The sequence below is a fragment of the Somniosus microcephalus genome, chromosome 7, assembly GCF_052327205.1.
Source record: "Somniosus microcephalus isolate GS21.2 chromosome 7, FLI_Smic_1.0, whole genome shotgun sequence".
NCBI classification, from domain to species: domain Eukaryota; kingdom Metazoa; phylum Chordata; class Chondrichthyes; order Squaliformes; family Somniosidae; genus Somniosus; species Somniosus microcephalus.
Genome location: NC_140993.1, coordinates 99,871,780 through 99,883,799, shown reverse-complemented (window position 1 = coordinate 99,883,799; position 12,020 = coordinate 99,871,780). Strand labels below are relative to the sequence as shown.

Genomic DNA, 12,020 nt, shown 5'->3' with positions numbered 1-12,020 from the left:
GCCAAATGCTCTGCTCCTCAGCACATGCCCTGAACTCTGTGAGCAACATCTAGGGAGACCTACTAGTTTATTTTAACATTATATCATGTGTTCAAACTTCTGAGCAACAGGTAGTTTTAAGACTAATGCTACTTGATCTCAGATCACTAGGAGTCATAAGAATTGCCATCATTTTTATTACCAGTAACTTATATGTCTGTTTATTACTGTAAATAAATAAATTTGGAGCGGTGCATATGGAGAATGAATTCACCTTGCAACATTGGGAAGCACGGAATCAATTTGTTCTTCAAATTCATGGTTATATTTGTGAATTCTTTTTGTCTTTACATCACCCTGCATTACTTTGCATGTCTGGCTAACTTGATTGAATTTCTTGAGGAGGTAACCAGGAGGGTCGATGATGCTAACGCGTTTGATGTAGTCTACATGGATTTTAGCAGGGCTTTTGACAAGGTCCCACATGGCAGACTGGTCAGAAAATTAAAAGCCCATGGGATCCAAGGAAAAGTGGCAAGTTGGATCCAAAATTGGCTTAGTGGCAGGAAGCAAAGGGTAATGGTCAATGGATGTTTTTGTGACTGGAAGGCTGTTTCCAGTGGGGTTCCCCAGGACTTAGTACTACATCCCTTGCTTGTTGTGGTATATGTCAATGTAGGAGGCATGATTAAGAAGTTTGCAGATGATACAAAAATTAGCTGTGTGGTTGATAGTGAGGAAGAAAGCTGTAGACTGCAGGAAGATATTAATGGACTGGTCAGGTGGGGCAGAAAAGTGGCAAATGGAATTCAATCTGGAGATGTGTGAGGTAATGCATTTGGGAAAGACTAACAAAGCAAGGGAATACACAATAAATGGTAGGGTACTGAGAAGTGTACAGGAACAGAGGGAGTTTGGAGTGCATTTCCATAGATCCCTGAAGGTAGCTGGACAGGTAGATAAGGCTGTTAAGAAGGCAAACAGGATACTTTCCTTTATTAACTGAGACATAGGGGGAGAAATTGGGTATAGCCCTGTTTGGGGCGCTAGATCTGGCGAAGCGCAAAGCCTAGCGCCAGTTGCAATTTAGCGCCACCTGGCGCTATATTGGGTCGTTGCGCCCCGAGGGTGATTGCGGCGCTAAATCAGGCGGTGCACGAGGCTCTTAAGGCGCTATCCCAGGGGCGCAACCCAATTTAGCGGCGGCGGGGCACAGCGCAGGTGCTTTCAATAATCACTGACCCCGAGACACACTGGCGCCGGCCAGCTCTTAAAGGGGCGGGTTGAGTAGGATCACCAGACCCAGCACTTCCTGGCACGCCTTAAATTCGGCGCTAACTTACCTGAGGCGCTCCATCCTGTCAAAACATGGAGAGGGCGAGGCAGAGCGCTTCACCGAGGAGGCCCTTGAAGCTTTGGTAGGCGCTGTGGACTGCAGGCGTGATATTCTCTACCCTGAGGATGGGAGGAGGGCTCAGCATGCAGATTACCGGCGAGCATGGAGGGATGTGGCCACCAGAGTGACCTGCAGAAGCGTGGTGGCCAGGAGCGCCGTACAGTGCCGGAAAAAGTTCAACGACCTCACTCGGGTCGTCAGGGTGAGTGCCTTTTCCACAATCATCCTCATCCCTCCATCTGCACCTGACTTAATGGCTGGAGGGTGCCCGAACCCCCAAAGGCCATCTGTCTGCCTGCACCCATGGCCCTTCCAGGAAACACACACGCACATTCAGCTCATTGCATAATGAAAGGGCTAATCTACCACGGGGGGCATGTAATGTCAGCTCATTGCACAATGTAAGGGCTAATCTACCACGGGGGGCATGTAATGTCAGCTCATTGCATAATGCTTCAACACTTCCCGTTCTTTCTCCTGCAGGCGAAGCTGGCGAGGAACCGCCGAGAGCAGCTGGCCACCGGTGGAGGCCCGCCTCACCTGCAGAACCTAAGCAAGTTGGAGCTGAGAGTGCAGAGGATAGTGGGACACCGGCTGACTGGACCAGTCGCCTCTGGAGCTGCCGACCCCAGAGTGGACAGCGATGGTAAGGCTCTCACCTTTTTGATCTCTCTCCTACCAATTGCTCCCCCCACCAGCATGATTCCCTCGCTGCCACCCTGTCCTCACGCTAAAGCCACTCCTGTACCTCCCTGCTTTCAGATGGTGAATCGCCAGGTGAGGCTGCGGCCAGGAGGATGCCGGGCCATCCCAACCAACCTCAGGCAAGCGAGCCCAACGCCAGACTGGGGGCACCACTTCCCTGGAGGGGGGACCAGCTCTGAGGAGGAGGCAGTTCCAGGCACCAGCTGGCTGCAGCAACGCAGGGGGGTGAGGGAAGCTCGGGTGCATGCGTCTCCCCGGAGGGCGAGTCAGGCTGCCAGTGCTGCTGCACAGAGCGCAGAGGAGGTACGTGCCCTCAGAGAAATGAGCGCCCAGGCTGGCGGGAGGAACACTGAGCTCATGGCTGCAAGGAGAAGGTTGTCTGAAACCATCGGGACACTGGCGCGGAGTGTCCAAGACATCGGCGCAGCACAGGCCCGGAGTGCGGTGGACTTCGGGTCAGCATTGGAAAGGGCTGTCCAGGGCTTCGCCGAAGCACTGGCACCTGCAACGCAAGCGCTGAGTGCTGCCATGCAATCACTCGCTGGTGTCCTGCATTCGCAGAGTGAGGCCAGGCGACCAGTGACTGCTGCCACCCTCGATGGCTCAGACAGGATTACCCGGGGCCCTCAGGGCACCACAGCAGGCCAGCAATCTGTGCTCCAGCAGATTGCTCCAGATGCTGAAGCGCTGCCACGTGGGAGTGCCAGTGTGTTGCTGGAGCAAGGAGGTACTGTCCTCAAGATGACAGCATTCCTGCTGCCACCACTGGCACTTCCCCACTGCAGCTGCCACCACCTGCAGGACAGACTGCTTCCACCCATGCACAGGTGGAGCAGTCAGCAGCTGGACCCTCTAGGCGCAGAGGTCGTCCAGGCCGCACCTCAGGAGCATCTGCGCTCAGGGACAGTCAGCAGGCCTCCCCGAGCCTTGCTGCAGCCACTGGGGTCACATTAAGGAGGAGCTGCAGGGAGGGAAGGGGCCAGAGCCGCAAGAGACCGGGATCCCCATCCGGGGGCAAAGAGTAAAGGGGGGGGATGAAGCCTCTGTTGAGGTCGAATCAAGGCCATAGAGGATGCCATGGGAGAACCTCATGTTTTGGACAGTCTCATGGGAGGGAGAGGCAATTATGTGTCTCTGTTTTTTAAGCTTTCTGTTGTTATTCCTTTTTCATGTTGAAATGAAGCAATTTCTTTGTATTAAAACACTTTATTCATTTGCAAAGGCCAAGTCTGGTTTTTACATGATTTTTGCCCCTCACTGGCTTGGGGGTATGAGGGCGGCTGCAATCCTGCTCCTGGAATGGCCACAAGCATTCCATCAGAGGGGCCTAGAAGCGACTTCTGATGAGCCTCTGACGCATGGCCCTTCCAGAAAGTCCCTCCCTCCCATCTTGGTCCTCCTCCTGCTCCTCCTCCTCCTCCTCTGCTGGTGCGTCAATGTCTGCTGGCATTGGCTGGGAATGTAGGATGGCGAGGTTATGGAGCATGCAGCAAACAACGACGAAGTGCGAGACTCGCTTGGGCGAATACTGCAGAGCTCCCCCGGAATGGTCGAGACAGCGGAACCGCTGCTTCAGGACGCCGATTGTGTGTTCGACAATGTTCCTCGTCGCCAGATGGCTTGCATTGAAGTTTTCCTCAGCAGGGGTTCTGGCGATCCGGAGTGGGGTCATCAGCCATGGGTACAGAGGATAGCCCTTGTCCCCAAGAAGCCAGCCTTCTGGGTGAGCCGGGGCCTCGAAAAGGTCAGCAACAGAAGTCTGGCGCAGGATGAAGGCATCGTGGCTGCTGCCTGGAAACTGCGCATTGACTGCGAGGATCAGCTGTCAGTGGTCACAGACCAGCTGTGCATTCAAGGAATGGAACCCCTTGCAGTTGCGGAACTCCTCCAGATTGAAAACAGGTGCCCGCAAAGCCACGTGCGTGCAGTCAATGGCACCCTGCACCATGGGGAAGTCCGCAATTGCTGCGAAGCCCTCTGCGCGCTCCCACTGCTTGTCCAGGGTCATTGGGAAGGAGATGTACTGCCACCTCCTTCAAAACAGGGCATCAGTCACTTGACGGATGCAGCAATGCACCGCGAACTGTGAGATGCTGGCTATGTCCCCAGATGCGGACTGCAAAGAGCCGGTCGCGTAGAAGTTCAGGGCAACAGTCATCTTCACAGCCACCGACAAAGATGTCCTGCACCTTATCTGAGGCTGCAGATCTGTCCGAAGCAGGTGGCACAGCTCACTCACGACCTCCTTTCTAAAGCGCAGCCTTCTGAGACACTGCTCCTCCGACATGTTCATGTAGGAAAACTGCTGTCGGAAAACCCTGGCAGCGTAAGGTCTGGTGTGGTGACGTCTGTTGGCCCTCCTCCATCTGGCCATGGCCGGCCCCCTCTCCCTGTGTCTCAGTACCCTTTCTAGATGATGCTGCAGCAGGACGTTCCCCTCCAATGCAGCCCCCATAATAAGCGCGCACAGGAAGTGTCCCCTTTGTAAAAGCTCACCAGCAGCAAGACGATGGTCAGAAGGCTGAAGTTCCTCTGCTTGTGTGGGCTCAGTGGTCAAAAGGCTCTCTGTGTGCAGCTCAGCAACTCTTTGTAACTCAGGAAGAAGTTGTGCTCCAGAAATGGCTGCCGTTTTTAAACCACACCAGTCCCCTTTAAATAACGCCCCCCCCCCCCCCAGATCGAGAGCGATTGGGTAAGGTTCCTTGTAAGCTGTCACTAATAGCGCCAGGCACTGCGGAGGGGGGCGCCACTGAATTTCCGATCCGGGGTGCACAAAAGGCGTTGCACACTGAAATGACGTCATAATCTGCCTGCGCCCATGGGCGGGCGCTACGAGTTTGCACCGGCGCTAAATGCATGGGCAATATGGGGCGAGGCGTTAGGCACCCTGCGCCTGCCTGGAAATTGGCTAGCGCCCCACTTCTCGACCTCTTTAGGCGTTAATCGGTGGCGCTACCAACTGAATTTCTCCCCCATAGAATATAAGAGCTGGGAGGTTATGCTAGAACCGTATAAAACATTAGTTAGGCCACAGCTAGAGTACTACGTACAAGTCTGGTCACCACATTATAGGAAAGATGTGATTAATTAGAGAGTGTACAGAGGAGATTTATGAGGATGTTGCCAGGACTGGAGAATTTTAGCTATGAGGTAAGATTGGATAGGCTGGGGTTGGTTTTTTTTGGAACAGAGGAGGCTGAGGAAGATTTGATTGAGGTGTATAAAACTATAAGGGGTCTAGATAGAGTAATAGGAAGGACCTATTTCCCTAAGCAGAAAGTTCAATAAACGGGGGGTGGGGGGCGGCAGAGATTGGTAGAAGGATTAGAGGGGAATTGAGGAGAACTTTTTTCACCCAGAGGGTAGTGGAGGTCTGGAACTCACTGCCTGAAAGGGTGGTAGAGGCAGAGACCCTCATCACAGTTTAGAAGTACTTGGATATGCACCTGAAGTGCCGTAACCTACAAGGTTACAGCCCAAGAGCTGGAAAGTGGGATTAGGCTGGATAGCTCCTTTTCGGCCGGCACAGACACGATGGGCCAAATGGCCTCCTTCTGTGCCATAAAATTCTATGATTCTATTCTATGATTACTTATTCTCTCAACATATACAGATATCATGATATTTTTGATAAATAATTGAAGTCAGATTTCATTGATTATTGATCTAGAAGAGTACTGTAAGCTACTACAAAAAAGAACATTTAAAATTCATGTGTGCTTATGAAATTTAAAGATACCAGATGAACCAATGTTGAGCACCTAGTGTTAGTGTCAGTGGGGAGACTGGAAAATGAAAAATCTAAAAAGTAATCAATACAACAAAATTAATGAGTTCATTAATGAACTGGTTCAATAGAAAGATGAGTTTTGAAATAAATGTTTAGTCAAGTTATACGATTTGGAATTAAAGAATCAGTTTTCACTAAAACTCCTTCTCAACTCATAGATTATATGCAGCATAGCATTAAAAGTGGAAGGAGACTATTGGCACATTTAATCCACGTTTGCCAAAAAGAACTGAGGCTATTATTAACCACATAGAATCAGAGAATCATATAGCACAGAAGGACGCCTTAAGGCACATCATGCCTGTGCCAGCTCTCTGAAAGAGCTATCCAATTAGTCCCACTCCCCTGCATTTTTCCCCATAGCCATGTAACTCTTTCCTTTTTAAGCAGAGATCCAATTCCCTTTTCAAAGTTACTATTGAATCTGCTTTCACCACCCATTCAGGCAGTGCATTCCAGATCCTAACAACTCGCTGCATAAAACAAATTCTCCTCATCTCCCCCCTGGCTTTTTTACCAATTATTTTACAGCTGAGAGGTAAACTAGTACTGTTGGGGAGGCGTTAAACTAATTTGGCTGGGGGAGGGGAATCAGAAAATAGCAGAAATGAGATCAGAGGACAGAGAGATTTAAACAAAAGTAAAATTAGAAATATCCCAAAAATTGCAAGGGGCCAGACTGAGGAAAACGGCAAAAGTGACAAAGGAGGTATAAAATTGCATGTACATCAATGTCCGTAGTGTAACTAATAAGGTTGGTGAGCTGCAGACACAAATGGCTACAAGGGATTATAACATGGTTGCATTAACAGAGGCATGGCTCAAACAAGGCCAGGAATGGGTTCTTAATATTACTGGTTACCAAGTATTCAGGAATGATAGAGAAGGAAAAAGAGGAGAGGGCCTGGCTGTATTGATTAAAGATGATGTTACAGTTCTAAATAGAAAGGATATACTGGATGTTTCTAGAGCTGAATCTATTTGGCTTGAGTTGAGGATCAGAGCGGGAGCTGTTACATTGTTGGGTGTTTTTTAAAGAGCTCCAAACAGTGAGAAGGAGATAGATGAGCAAATTTGTCAGCAAACTTCAAAGGCGTGTAACTAGAAGTCATAGTTTCAAAATCATTGGAAAAAGATCTAATGGGGAAATGAGGAGAAGTTTTTTTACTCAGAGAGTTGTCGGGATCTGGAACGTTCTACCTGAAAAGGTGGTGGAAGCTGATACGATAAATAATTTTAAAAGGGCGTTGGACAGGCACTTGAGGATGAGCAACTTACAGGGTTACGGACAAAATGCGGGGCTGTGGGACTAAGCACGACTGCTCTTTCAAAGAGCCGGCACAGGCACGATGGGCCAAATGGCCTCCTCCTGTGCTGTAAGTTTCTATGATTCTATGATCTGTGTCCTCTGGTTACCGACCCTCCTACCAGCGGAAACATTTTCCCTATTACATAGATTAAATACAATAGCAATATTCTTGCACTTTACAATATCTACCCTGAGGCTCTTCTTTTAAACCCATATTACCATAAGAACATATTAGGAAATAAAGGGTAGAGCTGACTGTATTTGTATGTTTTACTTTCTCTAAATAGGTAGAATTTTATCTTGCTTTTTAAAATAAAAACAAGGTTTGGTGGACAAATAAGGCTGTTGTGGGAGGGGGTGATATATTATTATGCGAATATAATAGAGGTATTTATTTACCATGTGACTCGAGGCTCAGGCCACCCTGAGACAGTGCAGTGTAACTTCACATTCTGCTTCTCCCAGACAGTGTGGGATCTTGGCTTGATTATAAACTCAGGTATACGAAGCAGGCTGTCCTCTCTCAGTCTGCTGTGAAATTCTTGAGTCTCGTGAATCTGAGGCGAGATGAATAAGAACGTGAGGCTGATCCAATGAAAAACATTTCAGCACTAACAACGCCATCATTTAAATATTGTACCTCTGTTTTTGTAGGTTAACCAAAAACAAGGCAAAATTTGCATTCCAAAATAAAATATTAGCATATTCAATTAAGCAAAATCAGTATTCTTAAAGTTCTTTATGTAAAAGTATCTAGCAAACTATTATAGCCTGTAGATAAGCACACAATTTCACAATGCAAGCCTCATGACAATGAGTCATTGCGGGGAATTTTAATTATCCCTCCGGCAGGTGAGCAGTTAAATTGGAGTGGGTAAAATACCCACTCTGTTCCCTCTCAGCAGGGATTTTTACATACCTGATTGTTTAGGTGTCTGGCCAGACCACCTAAAACAGGCGTCAGGACCCATGCATATGCTATTGAGCGGCCTAACACGTGTTTTGGTACCCCTCAGGGAAATGGGCTTCCCTAAGTGGGCCTCAAGTTTTTCATGGTGAGATGTAGCCTAGCCAATGGCTGCTGAAAAAGGACACGTCCAGTTAAATTTTTACCCTTGTAGAACCCATTAGAAAGAAAGACTTGCATTTATATAGCGCCTTTCACGACTACTGGACATCCCAAAGAACTACTTTCTTTTTTTGAAGTGGAGTCACTGTTGTAATGTAGGAAACGCAGCAGCCAATTTGTGCACAGCAAGCTCCCATAAACAGCAATGTGATAATGACCAGATAATCTGTTTTAATGATGTTGAGGGTTAAATATTGGCCAGGACACTGGGGATAACTCCCCTGCTCTTCTTCAAAATAGTGCCATAGTATCTTTTACGTCTTGACGGGGGCCTCGGGTCAATGTCTCATCTGAAAGACGGCACCTCTGACAGTGCAGCACTCGCTCAGTACTGCACTGGAGTGTCAGTCTAGATTTTTGTGCTCATGTCTCTGGTGTGGGACTGTAATTGATCGTTCTTCAGACATTATTCCCCTCCCTTTCAAAACAGCTAAAAAAAATCTATCCTGCATCTCTCTGTCCTGTCCATCATCAACCTTTCCTTCCTCTCTGACCCAAGACCCAACTCAGTACTCATCTCCCCTACTACTTCCTGTTCAAATCCCTTCAGCCTAGCTCCAATTGTTCACAGCACTGAGACCACCCGAGTTAAAGTCACCATAATGTTCTGTGCGATTGTGGTCATAGCGCATTATCTATCACCATCCTACTCAACCGCTCTTCAGCACTCTATATGGTAGACCATACCATCATACTCCACCAGCTCCTCCGTAGTCAGCCTCCATGGTGCTGTCTTCATGTGGCTCTATTTCTAACTTTTCCATTGTACCCAGCACAGCTCCTGCAATGACTTCTTTTCTAGTACTGTTATGGACATCTCTGGTGTTTCATCCATGGCTCCCCCTATTCATCTATATGTTGCCCTTCAGTGACAATCCCCATCAGCAGTCATATGTTTGCCAACAATATGCAACTTTAATTCTCCACCACTACCTTGATTCCATGATTGGCACTCTGCTGTTCGACTACCCATCTGACATCAAGTTTTGGATGAACCAGAACTTTCTGCAGCTCAACATTAGCAAGACCAAAGCCATCTTGTTCAGTCAGTGTCAGAAACTGTGCCTTAGCCCCTGATTCCATCTCTCTTCTTGGATGTTCATTCAAGACCAACCCAAAGGTGTATGGTCTCAGTGTCATGCTCAACCCTGAGCTGAGCTTCAAACTCCACATCCGTACAAGAGTGTCTACTAGTACTTCTAAAAGAGCACCCACCTCCATCCCTATCTCATCCCCACTGTCGTAGGAGCCCTCAATGATGCCTTTATCACCTCCGGACTCCATTTTTTTCAACGCCCTACTTGTCATTCCCCCAAACTCCATAAACTCTAATTCATCCCGAACTCTACTGCCCACATTATGTCCCACACAAAGTCCTTCTCTCCTTTCTCCCTTGTATCCTTACTGTCTCCCCTATTCCTCAGTTTCACTGGCCTAGAAATTGGGTATAGCCCCGCCAGCACGTTTGCGCCGAAAATTTTGCACCCGCCGCGGAGCCAGTTGTGCCCGCCCCATATTCACTTTCAGCGCCCCAAAGCGGAACCGGGCGCTGGTACAGGGTGTGTCCGCCCCGCTTGGGGCGCTGAAAGTGAATTTCAGCGCTCCCGGTCCCGCTGCGCCACCCGATGCGGTGCGGCAGGCTGCTGTACTGCAGGCCTCCCCCTTCTCTTAAGGGGGAGGTGCCTGCAACGGCCGGCGCCCCGATTGCAAGTGCCGGCAAAAGAGCCCGGCACAACGGAGAAGTGCCGGGCTCCACGGAAACCAGCCGGCAATGCCGCGGGGGGGGGGGTGGTGGAGGAGGCCGGGGAAGGAGGTGCGGGCAGGCAGCCGCCGAAAAAACAGCCGCCCCGCACCTCCACCTTAACTTGCGCCGCTAAGGCTGCAGTAAGGACCCGGTCTCCCGATGTTGTTAGTGCCCGCCACGGAAGAGGCGGCCGCTACTGAAGATGGGGATCGGCATGGTTTCGGGCAGTACCGGGGCACTGCGCACACCGATGACGTCATCGGTGCCGGCGCAGCGCTACCGGCTAACACCGATGTTAGGGCCCACCTAATTTTGGACGCGACGCAACTTCCGGCGCAACCCACTCTTTCGCCCCTAATTGGGCGCAAACGCAACTGAATTTCTAGGCCACTGACTTTAAAATCTGTGTCCTCCAAGATTTCACTTCATCCGACCTCTCTGACCTTCTCCAGTCCTACGTCCCAGCTTGCATCCTCCATGCTTCCATCTCTGGTCGGTTAACTGTTCCCACTCCCGCTGCCTTATCGCTGGTGGCAATCACAACACTCTAGAACTAACCCCCCTCTCAAAGCCGCTCCACTTTTTTACATCTCTCTCCACCTTCAAAAACCTCCTTCAACCTACCTGTTCTACCATGCTTTCAGCTCTCCTAATTAACCTCCTATTCCTGCTTTGGTCTGACATTGAACAATGAAGCGCCTTGGGATGTTCTGTTATTCTAAATGTGCTATATAATTGTAAATTGTTGTTGTAATAATGGCTGCTAACAGGAAAAGAATGTTGTGCTAAAAAATAATACATACTGCTTAACTGAGCTATATAATTCCAATGGACGAAAATAAAGAAGTGAAGGACATATTCAATGGACCTGGGGCATTAAGTTTAGAAATGTAATGCTGCCGCCAGCAGTGCTCAAATACAGTGGAAAAATACAGCCCAGATTACAAAGTGTAAAATGAGAAGCTGTAAAACTGCTTTCTTGTCACTAACACACTGAGTTAGTGTCAGTAACAAGAAATTGTGTTCACATCTTCTCAGTTTTGAACTGCAGTGCCTTAATCTGTTGTTTTTTTTCTCCTTTTGTACATATGTAAATGGTACCTAATAATAAAGAGCATCATTGATTTCAGCCAGATGGACAGATTAACTCATTACTACTGCAATATGCCCTTGTTTGTGGTTTTTCACACTACTCATTCCTGCTTACAAGAACCCCCAAAACCCCTCCCCGTGACTTACCTCACTGCCGGTGACTGTTCCTTTGGTTCCAGCCAGCAGCCATCTGCCATCTGACATTCCACTCTGGCCCACCGGCCAGCTGCCGCTTCTCACCAGTTTTGGGCAGGCAACTGAGCGGGGGCATGCAGATAAGGTCCCTGGAGCTAAAATCTTTCAGGCCTCACAATGCCGAGCTCAGGGGGTTTGGCGCTTGCCTCGACCCCCTCCCACTTGATTCCCACTCCAAGTTAAAATCAGGGCTATAGTTTCTGTTTTCAGCCTAAAGTGGTCCCTCCAGTCACAAAAGCAGAAGGATTGAATGCTATTGATTCCTTACCTTCCTTGGGCTGATCTGCCCATGGCTCCCCTACTTGGAGCAGTAGGATGCGCTCCGAGATTACGCTGGCTATATGGGGCAGGCCCCCTTGTTTCAACAGTACAGGTTCTATTACTAAAATTTAAATGTTCCCATTCCCTGGATTTGGGATGGGGTCACAGTGGCATTAAAGTGACAGATATAAGTTCTAAGCTAGTGTCTTCAAGAGAGAAAGAGAACAGGAAAAGGGGAGAAAATCAGTACAAAAAAGCATTTATAAAGTAAGAAATTAGGAGCAAGAAGGGAAGGAAGGCAACACATTTTTACCCAAACAGCAGTAGAATTGGGAAGACCATTGTTCTGGATGTTATAACTGGGTTCAAGAGGCAACTAGATGTAGTTCCTTAAAGGGAAGGGATTTTGGGATATGTTGA

At 48.7% G+C, this 12,020-nt stretch overlaps 1 protein-coding gene across 3 annotated transcripts in view; it reads right to left on the bottom strand.

The window, feature by feature from the left end:
• The window catches only part of myom1b (myomesin 1b), a 197,267-nt gene that overhangs the window by 164,840 nt on the left and 20,407 nt on the right, over positions 1 to 12,020 (bottom strand). For all 3 annotated transcript variants that reach the window (XM_085992788.1, XM_085992786.1, XM_085992787.1), the window contains one exon: positions 7,579 to 7,736. In XM_085992788.1, coding sequence (XP_085848914.1) covers positions 7,579 to 7,736 — 158 coding nt within the window. The remainder of the gene's footprint in view (positions 1 to 7,578; positions 7,737 to 12,020) is intronic.